The 15294-nt window shown below is 55.2% G+C and overlaps 1 protein-coding gene across 1 annotated transcript; it reads right to left on the bottom strand.

Moving 5' to 3' along the window:
- Positions 1-203: 203 nt before the first annotated feature.
- On the bottom strand, positions 204-7287 carry NUTM2F (NUT family member 2F). The gene is made up of 7 exons (XM_014735589.3): positions 7140-7287; positions 4416-5130; positions 3326-3454; positions 2732-2871; positions 1888-2192; positions 1483-1599; positions 204-1169 (listed from the first exon to the last, which is right to left on the bottom strand). The coding sequence occupies exons 1-7, from the start codon at positions 7153-7155 to the stop codon at positions 387-389; spliced, it is 2205 nt and encodes a 734-aa protein (XP_014591075.2). The 5' UTR covers positions 7156-7287; the 3' UTR covers positions 204-386.
- Between the last annotated feature and the right edge of the window lie 8007 nt (positions 7288-15294).

Raw genomic sequence — 15294 nt, 5'->3', positions numbered from 1 at the left:
GGGAGTGGGGATAAGGAGAGGGGTCCCTGGGGACCTGTGGGAGCTGTGTGAGCCCAGGAACGGTCTGAAGGAGTCCGTGTGGATGTGGAGGGAAGCTGTGGAGCCATGGTGCCGAGTCTCCCACAGCCTCCTTCCTCTTAGTTAGGGCCCCTCTCCACGGAGCAGCGCAGATGCAAGTGTGGAGACAGCACTCTGAGAGCATCTCCCACAAAACTCTCTTTATTCACAATTTACATCCAGCGCCCCAGGGAGCTGCTCCCACCCGGTGCCCAGGCCCGCTCTGCCTGGTGGTCCTGCCCTCCCCCCGCGCCCACATGGTGGAACTGCCAGGGTTGCACTGGCGAGAAGGGGCCTCAGGGGCTGGCTTGGAGGGGGCCCCGTTGCTCCTACTGGCTGCAATGCCGCTTCCTCCTCCTGCCTGTGACACACGGGTCACACCTTCTCTTCTGTGGCTGTGAGGGGCGCACCAGCCCCAGAGCCAAGGCTGACCTCCCAGGGACCCTGAGCTTGGCCCCTGGGAGGGGCATCTTCTCGGCAGGGGCTGGGCCTGCACACACAGGGCGCTTCCAGGACTCGGCTGCTGCAGGAGGAGCTGGGCTGAGGCCCGTGCTCTGAGGGGACGGGGCCTGGGGGGCTCCCTGCGCCCCCTGACCTCCAGGGCAGAGAAGGCCCGAGGCAGGGGCTGGACTCTGGGAGAGGCGCCAGGGAAGCAGGCTGTGCTGAGAGGCCAAGAGGAAGGCGAGGCTGGGCAGGTCATCCTCGTCCTCACTGGACCCGTCCGCTGGCCTGTGCGTCTCCCTGGCAGGAGAGGCCTCTCTGAGAACGGGGGCGTCCCTGGATCCCAGCGTAGGGGAAGTGAGCCTCGGAGCCTGTGGGGGAGAAGGGGGCCGTGCAGCCCCGAGTGGAGGGGACTCCTGACGTCCTGGAGAGAGAGCCAAGGCTTGGGGCCTGGGCAGGTCGGTGTCTGCCTGGCCGGGCCTTTGAGCGTCCTCGCAATCAGTCTCTGGCGGGTAGGCTTGGTCGCTGACCCCTAACTGGGGGTCGTGGTCATGTGCATCTGGGCCGGCCTCAGACTCAGAAGGACTTGAGTCCAGTGGGGGTGCGCTGTGACTTGGGGGTCTCTGCACGCCCTCCTCCTCCTTCAAGGCCAGGAGTCGCTTCTGCACCAGCTGGGAGGACAGAGCGGGGCCGTGTGAGAGGAGGGGGAGCAGCGGGCATGGGACAATGGCACTGGTTGGGAGGAGAGAAGGGGGTGACCCTGTGACTTGGTCTCAAAGAGACATGTTGCCCTCCTGCTGTCCTCCTGCGCCGTACTCCCGGCTTTGGGTCCTGGCCTCCCCTCCAGGCTCCCCATCCCCTCCTTCCTGTCCTCCTGCACTGCCCCCACCCCAGAGCTGCTCCTCCCAGCACCGGCCTCCAAGCAGGGGAGTGTGGGCAGAGTCACGTGCTCCTGCTCCGGGGTCCCTCCCCTCTCTGGCTCACCTGCTCAGTGGTGAGTCCTTCCTCCTGCTCCAACTCCTCAGCCAGGGCCAGGGGGTCCAGCTGTGGTTCTGGGGAAAGCAGTTCTGCCAGGAACCGGGGGTGAATGACCGCCTCCACCTGGAACAGAACAGAGAGGCTATGAGCATCCTTGGCAGGGAGTGACCTGTGAGCCAAGAGGACCCAGAGGAGCTGGAGAAACAAAGCCCCACTCCATTCCCTTCCACAAGATGGGTGTTTAAACCATCATGGTCACTGGCCACACACACACACACACACACACACACACACGGCTCAGGAACAAGGAACACAGCTTAATCCCAACGGCCTGCACAGAACCCAGATCTCGGGTCCTGAGAGTGCCACTCCCTAGAATCTTCTAGAACCCCAAGCTCCAAGCCAGCCCACCTTGGTGACGAAGTCTTCCTGGGAACACAGCTTGTCAATGTAGCTCAGGAGACCCAGGTCCGGGTAGACCCCACCCACTTCCTGCTGGCGCTCGTTTCTGTCCTCTTTCCGTCCTCCATCCAGCTCCCTCGTGGCTGGGCGGGCCAGCCCCAGCATCCCCTCCATGATGTCCACGTACTCTCTCACGGCCTCGGGGGGGATCTCCTTGGGTGCCCCGCTCTCCGGGCGCCGCTGGGGTCTGTGTGGCTGTGGGCGGGCGGGCTGCCCCCTGGGGCCTGCCTTCCTGGGCGTGCAGGCTGAGGCCACTGGGAGGAGGAGGGGGGTGTGAGGGCTCCAGCTTCGCTCCCCAGCACAGCGCGTGGGTGAGGGCAGTGTGTGGGGAACGTTAAGGTGGGTGCAGGCTGGGGCAGGACCACCCAGAGCCACGTGCACATGGGAGAGGGAGCACGAGGGGCATCTAGAAGTGTGGTGCCTGAGGACGTGTGGATCCTGTGACTCTCCAGGGGTCTCCCCACCCAGCCCACTTCCCAGGCAGACATGGGCCCTCATCTGTCCTCCCGTGCCGTATCCCAAGCTTTGGGTCCTTCACAGAGACCCAAACATCAAGTTGGGTCCCTTCACAGGGAGGTGGGAGAGTAGCTATGAAATGGACCAGGGCAATACCCCATTGTGATGAGGGGCAGCTGAGACCCCAGGCTCCCGGTGGCTGTTCTGGTTGAAACACCAGTGACCTCCTTGAGGGAAAAGGACCAACGAGGGGAGAGGGGCCTTCACTAAGCCCAGGGGCCCTCCCTAGGCCCAGGCGCCTTTGGCCATCGGCTCCTGTGGGAGCGAGGTGCTGTACCTGGCTGCAGGCCCACCTCTGGGGCAGGCGGCCCCTGAGGATCAGGTCTCGGTGGGGCTGGAGGAGGTGGGCCCCGCGCCCCCTTCATCCACTGCAGCTTTTGAATCTGCATCTCCTCCTCTGCCTCAAACTCCATGAACCTGGCGGGTGAGGGAGGCACAGACCATGTTGACAAGGAGCCCAGGCCCAGAGCACAGCAAAGGCAGCAGCTGACTGGGGGACTGGGGAGAGGAAGTGCCTTGGGGCCACTGAGGAGGCAGCAGGCTGGCTGGTGGAGCACAGCCCCCTTGCACAGCCCCTATGGGATTTGACCCCTGGGCTCATGTTTACCTCACCCCATCCCGAGACCTTCATGTCAAGGCAAGGGTAGGTCAAGATCAGGGATGGAGGAGCTCCCAGGGGAGCCAGGACAGAAGAATGAAAGCTCTCAAGGTGAGGGAGAAGCTTCTGGCGGGAGTAGGGGCCTCTGGGCTTCAGGGACCCTGTGCTGGCTTACAGGCCTCCTCCCAGCATCCTCTCTGATGAGCCGCAGAACCTGCCCTGTGGTCCAGCCCTTATCCCCGTACAGCCCTCGGGCCCCAGACCCTGACTCACTTTCCTGCCATCTCGTAGAAGATCATGCGGTCGAAGTTGCTCTTGTGCTGCCATTCCTGCACGGCCCGCCACAGTCCCTCCTCCAGCGTCATGGCGGGCTTCAGGCGGGCCAGGGATCGGAGCACTGGGCTGCAAGCCCTCGGGGTCAGTACAGTCTCCAGCCCGGCCTCCGCCCGTCCTGACCCCCCGACCCCCATCGCACACCTTGGAGCGCCCCCCACACAGCAGCAGGAGTGCCTCAGGCTGAGAGACAGGTGTCTGGGTGTGCAAAACACGTCTTCCTCCTGTGTCACCACCTCACACGCACACCAGCCCACGGCCTAGGACTCCAGCGGACCCTCCACTTGCACCCTCTTGCTGGGACATCATGGCTTTGGGGGCTCTTTTCCTTTTCAATGTTGCCTTTTCATACTGATAATCACAATCATTCACAAGGCACAGCACGTGCCAGGCAATCTGCTAACACTCCATAGGTTAGCCCAGGGACCTTCTCTTCAGCCCTCTGAATTAAGTAGAATTGTCCCCTTTTTACGAGGGGCCTGAGGGTGGGATGGAAGTGCCTCCCAGGCTCACAACTCCAGAAGGAAAGAGCCCACGCCCTCGCCACTACCGAGCTCCACCTCCGCCCTGTTCTAACTGGAATCCTCCAGAACAAGGCGGGGCTTGTCTAAAGCTCTCTCCTGGGTCTGCACATCTTCTGCCTCCTCTGATGCAACATCCCCCGGCTGTCCTGTGCTAAGTCCCGTGTTGAAAGGACACAGGGCTGAGGAAGGCGGGCATCCCAACCAGGACTCCTCTCCTTACGCCAGGAGCCGCTCTGACTGTGCATCTTCTAAAAGTGTGCTCATGGTAACTAGAGAAGAGAAGTGTTCGCAGGACTCAGGGTGGTGGGGGCAGTTGGGATAAGGCACCTGAGAAGATGTCATAAACCAGACACGTGACACATATTACCAAGCATGTGCCTTCTCAGAGCACGGCACGCCCTCGCACCTTCCTTCCAGTATCCCTGGGACAGCTAACCCGCAGTGCCTCCCAAGTCCCTCTTCCAGTGAAAGCTCCGGCTGAGCTTGGCCCCGGGGAGTGTGCTCACATGAGGAAGCAGGAGAGAGCTTCTGTGTCAGGACTCTGAGGATGGTGCCTCCGGGCCAGGGACTTGAAGCGCTGCCAGCGTCGGAAGTTCTCGTAAACACTCTTGGGGGTACAGGAGTCATCCAGCGAGGCCTTGCACGCAGAGGTGGCCAGGCCACCCTCCCTGGAAGCCCCATGTGGATGCGGCCCAGCGTTCACCGGAGGGGTGGTGGAGGCCAGCTGGGAAGCTGGTGGCGGAGCTCGAGGAGGAAGGCCTGGAGACCAGCCTGCCTTGCCAGCCTGGGTGCCCCCAACAGCCGGGGCGGGTACAGTGGTCTCCACCACAGAGGCTGCCAAGAATAGGGTTGCAGAATACGCAGCATTCCCACAGAGGGCCCCTGGAGCACTCCAGTTGAGGGAGGCCTGAGTAAGGACAAAGTTCTGAGTCTGGGGGGGCTCTGCTGGCCTCCCTTCTAACCTGACTTGCACAATGACATTGCAAGCCCCAGTCCCACCTGGGCTATGGCCACTGGTAGCCACCAAAGGTGTCCTGGGGAAAGTTGGCAGCACCAGGGGGCTGTCAGGAGGGAATGACGGGGTGATGAGGGGCAGCGGGTGCTGCTGCCAGGATGGTTGGTGTGGGGGGCCGGGAGTGGGTGGAGAAAAGGGCAGTGCCGAGAACGGAGACATGGAGGCACCAGGGTTCATGGTCACATCCGGTCCCAGCACTGGAGATGCTGTTGAGACAAAGGAAAGGGGTGAACGGCGTGGAGAATCAGGAACCAGGGTGAGGCCTGGGGCCCCTTAGTCACTGGGGAATCAGAGCGATGAATCCCAACAGGCGAGGGCCATTTCAAGAGAGGAAACTGCGCACTTTGCAAATGTCCTCGAGTGATTTGCTTGCTCTGACCTCCAGTTGAGAAATACGCTCCTGGACATCAAGGTCTCTTGACCCCTGTCTGCTGAGCAGTCTCAGCAAGTGCTGACTGAAGGGCCTCCCTGACGGCTTCCCCGGCGCCCGACCTGCCAGGCTCACAGGCTGGATCCCGAGACACTGAGCTGGGTGGACATCTACTCCGCGGGGAATGCCCTTGGGCAGGCCCACCAGCAGGTAGAGACCTTTTCCAAGGTAAGTTCCAGGCACCCAAAGGGCGAACAGCTGGTGTCTAAAACATTAGGGCCCCGTCTCCTCCTCAGTCTTCCTTTTCCTGATACTCAGTATAAACCCCTCTCCGTCTTCCCTGGCCGAACACAACAAATCATGGGAAAACTGTCTCCCCCCAAGAAAGCGCCTTAGGACCCCTGGCATAAGCCCCGCCTGCGCGCGCAGCTCAGAAGCCCCCACAGCAAACACTTCACATGGCTGGGTTCTGCCCCCAGCCCCAGTGCCAGAGTCACTGCCACACTCAGCTCTGTTCCCAGGAGAGGGGTCTGTAACAAATGGGTTGTGTCCCTGAGTTGTCATTTCACAGCCAGTGATGGCTGCAGAGGATGAGAAAAGGCCAGGAAATGGACAGCAGTGGGGCTGTCAGGGGAGGTTCCAGAGAGTTCCAGAGCTGTCGGTCACATCAGTTAGGTTGTGGGAGTGCAGACTGTGTGTGGTCCTCCCCCTTCCAGCTCCCAACAATGGAAAGTGAAGGCCCACTAAGAAGTGGGGACGCACCAGGTGCCGGGGGGACAGCGTCACCTGGAAGACATCTGTGTTCACCAGGAGCTCGCGCAGAGCCTGGTCCAGCAGAGCAAAGCACACATCACATGCACCTCAGTCACCAGGACAAGCGTCCCAGGACATCTGCAATAATACAGAAGATAGTCTTCCTGCTTCTGGGCGACTCTCCTTCCCCCCTTTAAAAAGGAATCAGCCTTCAGAGACGATCGGCGGGAAAAGCAACCACACTCCACATCTGTTCCCTGTCTGTGAAGTAGTGACGTGGAATATGAGCAAATCATCATCTCAAAGGCGAAATGCAAGGCTGAGGGTACACGTGAAATATTGGACAAGATGAAGTAGTCTGAAGAACCGAGTCTCCACAAGAAGGAGAACAATTCAGAACAACTTAGGAACCAGAGCCCTCTCCTGGCTGAAGTCACCCGGCTGCCCCACCCCTGCTGAATCAAGGCGACGGCCACCTGGACTGAGGAGAGGGGAGCTCTGGGCCGGGAGGGCGGAGAAGCTCCATGCTGCAGCAGTTAGAATGACTTCTAGCCTAGCTCTCGCGGTGGACGTTTCACTGCAGACTTGACCACAGACAGCCCCACAGAACAACTTTCTGGCTAAGACCATCTCTCCCCACACCCCCATAGATCTGGTGTGCTCAGTTCAAATCCCTCAGGAAGATACTGGGGGGCAAGCTCCAGGTGCCTGAAGAACATGACCCAGGGCTAGGCTTTCCCTGTGACCGTCCCTGTGCCACCACCATGACATAATCCCACCTCTCCCTTCACACACATGTGGAAGTGGCTTGAATCCCCTCTAGAAAGAATCAGCGTGCTGCTGCCATCCTTTCTCCATACCCAGGGCACTTCCCCTGAGTCATCTCGATTCACCTCTGAGGAGCTCTCCTCCCCAGTGCCTCCTCAGGTTTCCATCAGCTCCCAGCCTCCCAGGGAGACGACTTTGGGCGTCCATTGCTCTCTCCTTTCCTTCAGTCCAATCTACTTGCCCCCAGCGAAGTATCACATTTGAATCTCCAGGATCTGAGGAGTGGCAGAGACTCTGAACACACCACCCAACCTACATGCTTACCTCCTTCTGAAGCCATCCTGCAGACTTGGGCACGGCCCACCGGTGCCTGGTAACCTCCACAATGAGAAAAGTCAAGTTCAGGACCCGGAGAGTGGCCTGCTCTAGCAGATGCTCAGGATCCAAGTAAAGAAGGGAAAAGTTTGAATCTAAACAGGAGTAGAATGTAGGATTCAAGACATTCTGCAGTGGGGGAGGGGTGGAGGTAGGTGGGTCTGGGTGGGGGTGGGGAGACATTCCATGAAGGGCTCTGGCAGGTAGGCAAGAACCAGAAGTTCCTTTCAAATTAGGCAGTGGCGACACAATTGGCATGTGCCTCTTTAGGCAATTTATACATTATTTATCAGATTCACAGCACAAAGGTTTAACTTGATGTTCCCTATACTTGAAATCTCCATCCATCAACCTACTTTTGTGCCCCTCAACCCACTCTGCTTCCTACCTGACTCTTTCCTTCAACAGAGGCTACACTTCCTGAACAAAATTCAGGATATAGTCTGATAAATGGAACCCAGTGTTTGAAATTGGGATTGTCTCGGTAGATCCGGTGTGTTCGGTTGCCATGTGCACATCATTCTTTAAAAGCAGTCCTTTTGTCGCCACCTACTGTCCAGCCCTGGAAGTTCGGCAGACTCCAGCAGGACCGGCTGTACTAACAATCCCTTTGCAGGAAAGCCCCAGCCCAAGAATGGCTCTACCGAAAAAGTGTAACATCTTAAGCTATTAGTTACTCACCACTATAAAAAAAAGAACTTGGAGTAAAGAGACTCAAGTGTGCATTTTGGCTCCACCACAAAAAAAAAATTTCACACACACACAAAATCTGCAGGCTCCCTGGAGTCTATGGAATTTGGACGAGCCATCATACAGTACTGAGTGTCTAGTTTCAGCGGGAGCAAGGACAGAAGTAAGGGACAGGAAGGCAGAAAATCTTCTCCTTCCCTGTGTTAAAGGGGTTTAACATCCTAGAGCCCTGTTATTGTAGGTGTTAAAAGCCCATTACCCATGAAATGGGTACCTTGAGACAAAGCCAAGGTTCCACCCACCAGTGTCCAATCCTCACTCACACAGACTCACCTCCCTCTAGTCCTAGCTCACCAATCTAGCCTGGAAGCCCTGCTCACCCACTTGCAAGTTTCCTGTCTGCATCACATACCCTTGCTCTTTGGAGTTGAGGCTCATCATTGCATGTGGTCCCATGTGCGTAGCAATCATGGTAGCGCCCCTTAAAAAGAAAGTTGTTTGATTCTTTTTTTTTTCATATTGCACATCAATGTCAGTTTTCAGTATCAAAATGAAATGAGTGTTCATGTTTTGCGTTTTGAGAAGAGAGGACTGCTAGGCAATTCATCAAGGGAGATGAGAGTGAAAACTTCAGAGGATTGCAACTAAATCTCCTGGGAGACAAGCTCCTCTCTCTGCTGTAGCAGCAGTTAGAGTTCCTACTGTGGCAGGGAGGTGGAGAAGGGAGGAGAGCTTTAGAAGCTCTGTTCCACGCTGTGAACATTCACCAAAAGACTCCTGCTGGTGTGTAAGAAGTTTCTTGTCCCTTGTAAAAAAAAAAAAATGATTGAAAAGAAGATGAGAAGGTGAGGTGAGAGCAATTCAAGCAAAGTCATGGTGAACTTTATTTCAAAAACTCCTGTTATGGGTTGAAAAAATAAAGAACTTGGCAATGTTTCTCAGGACCTGAGCTTTTACCATGGGAAACTTTAAGTGATTTTCAACCAGTAACCTCATAACTAGACAGATGGTGAGAAAAATATATTTCACTCAGGCACTCAAGAAAGGTAGACTTCCTTGTTGCTTCCTCCCCTTTCCAGTCAGTCAGTCAACCGTTTACAAGATTCACACTCATGGCTTTGATATAGGATTTGAAAGAGTCTTCTCAGGGCCACCAATATAAAAACTGCCTTGTGGAAAAATTACCAGTACCAATTCTGCAATCATTTTTGTACTACATCAAAAACCCTAGAGCCCAGAATCCGATATAATTAAATTAGTCCAAATGTAACTTGGGAAGACCAGCCCCAAAGCAGGTAGCTGAAAATCGTTTTGCTACTGAACGCACAGGTTCATTTACCCGCCGCACAAGGAGGGCCAGTAACTGAAATCCCAGGCTTGTGGCAAGGAAAGAGGTTTATTATCAAAACGGAGCCAGACGAGGAGATGGGAGGTAAAACTCAGATCTACTTTCTCAAAGGGAAAAAAAGGAATTTTTATCTGGGGTTTTAGGTCGGGGAGGAGGAGCATGTGGCCTTGCTGGTTGGCGCCTTCCCACCAGCCTGTTTGGCCTTGAAGACTGAAATTTCTTTTCCCTTGACCGTCTGGACTTTTCATCTTCAGCCTGCGTTTGGCCTTGTGAGGCTGAATCTTGACGTCTGGACTTCCTGGGAAAGACAGCCCGGTCATGTACTAAGGTGGGACGGAAGACTGGTTGGTTTTGAACAGCTGATTATGACGAGTATGCACAGCTGCAGTTAGTAAAGCTCAGCTCAAAGTTTTTGCTCTAAGGAAGACTTTAACTTCTTCCTCGGTTTCCCTTCGGACCACGATCTCCGACTACTCCCGCAGAAAGGTGAGGCGCAGGCACTGAGTGCTGAGAAAAACCAGCTGTGGACACGGATCACAGCTCAGAAGACAGCCGATCTTCCTCTCATTCCCGGAACATTAGCGGAACGCCAAGACACCACGTTGCGTCTTGTGCAGTTTTCAGTCCGAGCACGGGGGCTCTGGGGGCTTAGATGTGAGGGGTCTTAAGAAGTAACCTGTGGAGTGAGAAATGCTAAATCTTGCAATTGACCAGAAAGAGCATTGAACGATTGAAGTTTCTTTGGAAAACATGACCAACCCAAGTCAATAAGTTGATTCTGCTACTATATATATTTTTTATTGCCAACTGAAATTCTGCAATATATTACAAAAAAGAGGGGATGGAGAGTAAAATTGTTCCCATACTACCTGCCACATCACCTGAAATTGGCCCAGATGGTCGTCTTAGTCACAGTTCTAACAAAAACCTTGCAAGGGAAACGTGTGTGAATCAACATTTCTTGAAAAACCCGCACGTGTTAAATAAACTGAGGAAAAGACTCCAGCGCCGCCAGCGCGTTTGGAAAGAGCGTAGGAGAAGGCGTCTCAGGGCGTCCCCAGGGACACTCTTCAGTGGAACCCTCCGCCGGCCGGGAAGGGCCCACGTCCGGACGGGCGCTCAGAGCCCCGGCGGCCAGCCGGGAGGGGGCGAGCGCCCGCCCGCCTGCGGACCTCGTGCAGGGAGGACCTCCCGGCCCGCCACGAGGGCCGTCTCCAGGGGCCGGCTCGCACGTCGCACGATCAGACGTGCTCGCGCGCGCTGACCTGAGGACCGACGGCCGCGGGGGCTCGCGGCGAGGCAGCACGGCCCAGCGCGCCAGGGGCTCCACCGCACTCCTCTCCCGTGACCTCCTGGGACCGGCCCAGCGCACCCCGCGCCCGCACGCATGCGCACGCCGCCTGGGAGCGGGGCCTGCGTACCATCTTCCCGCAACGGCTCCGCGCGTCCGTTGCGGCAGTCCGCTCCGGAGACGCGCATGCGCGAGCGCGGGGGCGGGGCCCAAACAGCCTCGCGGCTGGGGCGGGGCGGGGCGTGGCAGAGCGGCCCTCAGAGAGGGTTGTGTGAATAGGGCGGTAACGGGTGTGTGTGCTGTCCGCCGCTCGGGGTCTCTGCTCTTCCCCGTTGTCCATGCTGCGGGTGTTCGCAGCCCCGTGTCCGCGGGGATACACGTCCCGCAGGGTGGGCGCACTTCCGGCGCGGCGGTTAGACCCGGAACGGGCGCCTCTGGGGCCCTGCGCGGGCGGCTCGCGACGGCCGGCTGGGCGGGGTTCGGTGGCCGTTCCGCGCCTGCGCACGCCGAGCCGCGCGGTGCCCGGGCCGCTCTCCCGCCCTGGACGCCGCCTGCCGTTGTGCACGTGGCCCGGGCGCTTGAGGCGCGAGTGCGGCTGTGACGCCGTCCTGCGGGACCCGCACGCCGCCTTGCTGGCGGAAGGATGTCGGCCACGCCCCCGCCGACGCCGTGAGCCGCCTCGCCGAGTCATCGCAGTAAGCCGCTGGCCCTCGTCCGACTTCGGACGCGGAGGGTCGGGGCCGGGCGCGTCCGGCGTGCGGGCCTCCAGCCAGCGGCCGCCGGCACGTGGGCAGGAATGGGACGCGCGCGGAGGTGAGGAGCTTTGTGTGTATTTGATTTTCTGTGAGTTACGTGCCGCACGCGCCTTGTGTCGTTGACGATAGTCAGGTGTGTGTGTGCGCGCACAACTTCCCCGGTCCCGAGAGCCTGCTCGGGAGGCGCAGCCTCTGCGGCGTGTGCCCCGGGCTGAAGGGGGTGTGCGCCGGGGGCGCGGGCGCTCTGGGTGTCTGCCCGTGTGACGTGCGTGCGCTTTGGGACGTTTGGGACTGGGGTGGTGATGTGCAGAGGCGAGGACGATGTGCAGTGTTGGGAATATTTGTGTGTTCGTGTGTGTTCATGGGTGCATGGGGGTCGTGTGTAGTAGCTAGAGTGCAGGGGCTGTTGGTGTTCTCGTGTTCGTGTATATCTGATCGTGGAGAGTATATGTTCAGGGATGGTTTGAGTGTGTGTATGAAGGGTTCAGGGATCCTGTTGGTGTCGTTCTTGCATTGCAGTGGTTGAAGAACTTGGTGGGGTGGTTTATATGTGCATTTTCAGTGTTCGTGGGATAGTCTTCTATGTATTCGGTTCGTATAGGTAGGTTGTGGCTGTGTGTGTATTTGGGTTCATGGGGCTTATGGGGTGTCTTCTACAAAATATGGGATATTCAGTGTGTGTGTTTGGAAACACGCTGTGTAGGCTGTGTGTGTTCAGGAATTGTGGAGTATGTGTATTGTGGGGCTGTGGCACAGCTTGTGGGTGTTTTTTGGGTAGTGCCTGAAGCACCTGTGTCCTTGGTGTTTTGAGATCCTGTGTGTCTGTAGGGTATTCGTTGTGAACACAGGGAGAGCGGGTTGTATATGTTTGTGTCTGGGCACATGTATGTGTGTATATACTGTTGTGGGTACAGAATGTGAGTATACAGGGGGAAAAGGGTTTTGTCTATAAAGAGGTGGCTTGTGTGCGTTCAGGGTGCAGGTGGCAGCTGTATGCGTGTGTTTAGGGCGTATGAAAGGCTGTCTGTTCTGGAGATGTATATTCTGGAGCTATGTAGGTGGTTTTGTTTGTATGTTTGGGGTGAGAGTTGAGGGTGTTAGTGGGGGTACAAGTGGACTGTGTGCACTTATTCGTGTGAAAGGGGGTGGGGTGCGCTGTAACTGGCTCGGACTAGGTTGGGATGGTCATTGGTGCATATCTTCCCGGCTCTGTGTTCAGTGACGTCAGGTTGAACTCAGTCATGCTGAGAATATTTGCACCAGGTAAACTGTGAAATGCCACAAGTCAAGGCTTTTCCACCTACCCCTGGAGAGCATTTTAAGCATTTCCAGCTGATGTGTGTGTGTTTGTCCGGATGTGTGTATGTGTAAAACAAGACTACTCAGGCATCAGTGGGTCCGTGTATGGGAGACTATGTGAGTTGCGAGTGGGGCATCTGGGGCTGTGGGCCCTTGTGTATGGGCATCGACCCTGGTCACTCTGAGTCATTGCATTGCTCCTAATTAGGTTGGTCCGTTCTTCAGTGCCAAAGAATCCCCCAAAATGTGGGTGGTTTCTGGCCCTCCTCGTGCAGGTGGGGTCAGGGGTGTCCGCTCCTTCGGCATTTGTGTGGTCCTGGCATCTGGGTCCTGAGGCGGCTGGGCCTGGTGGACAGATGGCGTTGCAGAGCAGCAGCAGTGTATCAATCATGTTTTTATTTTCTGTATTTTGTGATGTTTTGACATCTTAAAAAACTTGCTGGCTAGGGAGAGACGACCCCGCCCAGTACTCGCCAGTTCTTAGAGACAGCAGAGGGCTTGCAGGGGGCCCTTGTTTCATATGCAGACCAACCAATCCAGAGTCTACAGCCCCACCTTCCCCCTTTATCTGACACTCACACTAAGCCAGTACTCCCCCTGACCTAAATCGTCCCAGGGTTAGGAACCAGGCAACTAGAGACCACCCCGAAAGCCGACCCTCACCAGAATTATTGAAACTAGGCAAGCCTAAACTGTTGACTCTGCGGCGCCCTGCCTTTCCTGCAGAAACACCAACAAAGGCTCTGGCCTCGCCTTTCTCCTCGCTCCTGTTTCTGCATCCTCAGCAAACCTGGTGCTTCCCCTGTGGCCCTGTGTCGTGTGGCATGCCCCCTTCTCCCAGGAAATGTAATTCCACTTTCCGTGGCATTGGCCTCTCGCGTCGTCACTCCCCACCTCCGTAAAGTAAATCCTGGGCATGATTGTAGACTCAGTGTTCAGTGGAGGGGCTTGCCTCTGGACTGCTCTTGGCTCCTCATTGATTCTACCACAGCGAGTCCTGCCTGAGAGGGCACTGCTGGCTGTTGACACACTTGCCACCGGGCTGCGGCCAGTTTGTGCTGTGTCTGCCGTACATGACCATGGTATTCCAGCTTAGATTATGACAGGATCTTGAAGGAGTCCTCCTCAGGACCTTCTGTAGCTTACAGCTGCCGTAGTGCCGGTCTGCACCTTTCTCAGGAGAGATGGATCCCATCAGTCTTTTTCTGAAACCCACATGCCTGGTTTCCTGGGCTCTGTCCCTGGGGGTGACTACAGTCACTGCTGACCTAGAAGGCAGAGGCTTCCCCGAAAGCGAGCAAGGGAGGCTTCCTCACATAGGCAGTGGTGGGATGCGAGTCTGACTGAGCAGGCCAACAGTGCGATTCGGAGGTGGGCTGCTCTTTCTTTTCCATCTTTATTGAGATAAAATGGACACGTAACATTGTGTCAGTTTAAGATGTACAGTGTGATGATTTGATACACGTATATATTGTGAAATGATTACCACAATATGATTAGTTAACATCTCTTTCACCTTGCGTAATTACCATTTTTTGTGTTGAGAACATTTAAGATCTACTCTCTTAGCAGCTTTCCAGTGTATAATACAATGTAGTTAACTGTAGTCACCATGGTGTCCATCAGATCTCCAGAACCAACTCATCTTATAACAGGAAGTTTGTACCCTTTGGCCAACATCTCTGCATTTCCCCCCACGCCCCAGCCCCTAGCAATCCTCATTCTACTCTCTGTTGTCAGGAGTTTGGCATTTTTAGATTCCACATATAAGTGAGATCATACAGTATTTGTCTTTCTCTGTCTGACTTATGTCACTTAGCATAATACCCTCATGGTCAATCCATATTGTCACAAATGGGAGGATTTCTTTCTTCTCATGGCTGCATAACATTCCATTATATCTGTGTGTGTATATATATACACACACACATATGTTTGTGCATACATCTGTATACATATACATGTATCATGTCTGCTTTATCCATTCATTCGTTGAGACTTAGGTTGTTTCCATATCTTGGCTATTGTGAATAATGCTTCAGTAAATATAGGTATGCACATACCTCTTTGAGATCCTGATTTCATTTCCGTTGGATATATACCTGGAGGTGGAATTGCTGAATCATATGGTAGTTTTATTTTTAATTTTTTGAGGAACCTCCGTACTGTTTTCCATAGTGGCTGCACCAATTTTCATTCCCACCAACAGTGCACAAGGGTTCCCTTTTCTCCACATCCTCACCAACACTTAGTATCTCTTGTCTTTTTGAAGATAGCCGTCCTGACAGGTTGAGGAGATATTTCACTGTGGTTTTGATTTGCATTTCCCTATCGATTAGTGATATTGAGCATCTTTTCATATACCTGTTGGTTGTTTGTATATCTTCTTTGGAAAAATGTCTATTTAGGTTCTCCGCCCATTTTTAAATCGGATTGTTTGGGGGGGTTTTTTTTGATACTGAGTTGTTTGAGTTCCTTATCTACCTTGGATATTAACTCTTTATCACATAGATGGTTTGCAAATATTTTCTCTCATTCTGTAGGTTGGCTTTTCATTTGTAGGTGGTTTTTTTTTCCTGTACAAAAGCTTTTTAGTTTGATGTAGTCTGCTTATTTATTTTTGCTTTTGTTGCTTGTGGTTTTGGTGTCATATCCAAAAAAACATTGCCAAGACCAATGTCAAGGTCCGTTTTTCTCCTGTTCTCTTCTAGGAGTTTTGTA

Source organism: Equus caballus, chromosome 23 (assembly GCF_041296265.1).
Source record: "Equus caballus isolate H_3958 breed thoroughbred chromosome 23, TB-T2T, whole genome shotgun sequence".
In the NCBI taxonomy this organism is placed as follows: domain Eukaryota; kingdom Metazoa; phylum Chordata; class Mammalia; order Perissodactyla; family Equidae; genus Equus; species Equus caballus.
The sequence above is the reverse complement of the archived record's forward strand: the minus strand, read 5'-3'. Positions and strand labels throughout refer to the sequence as shown.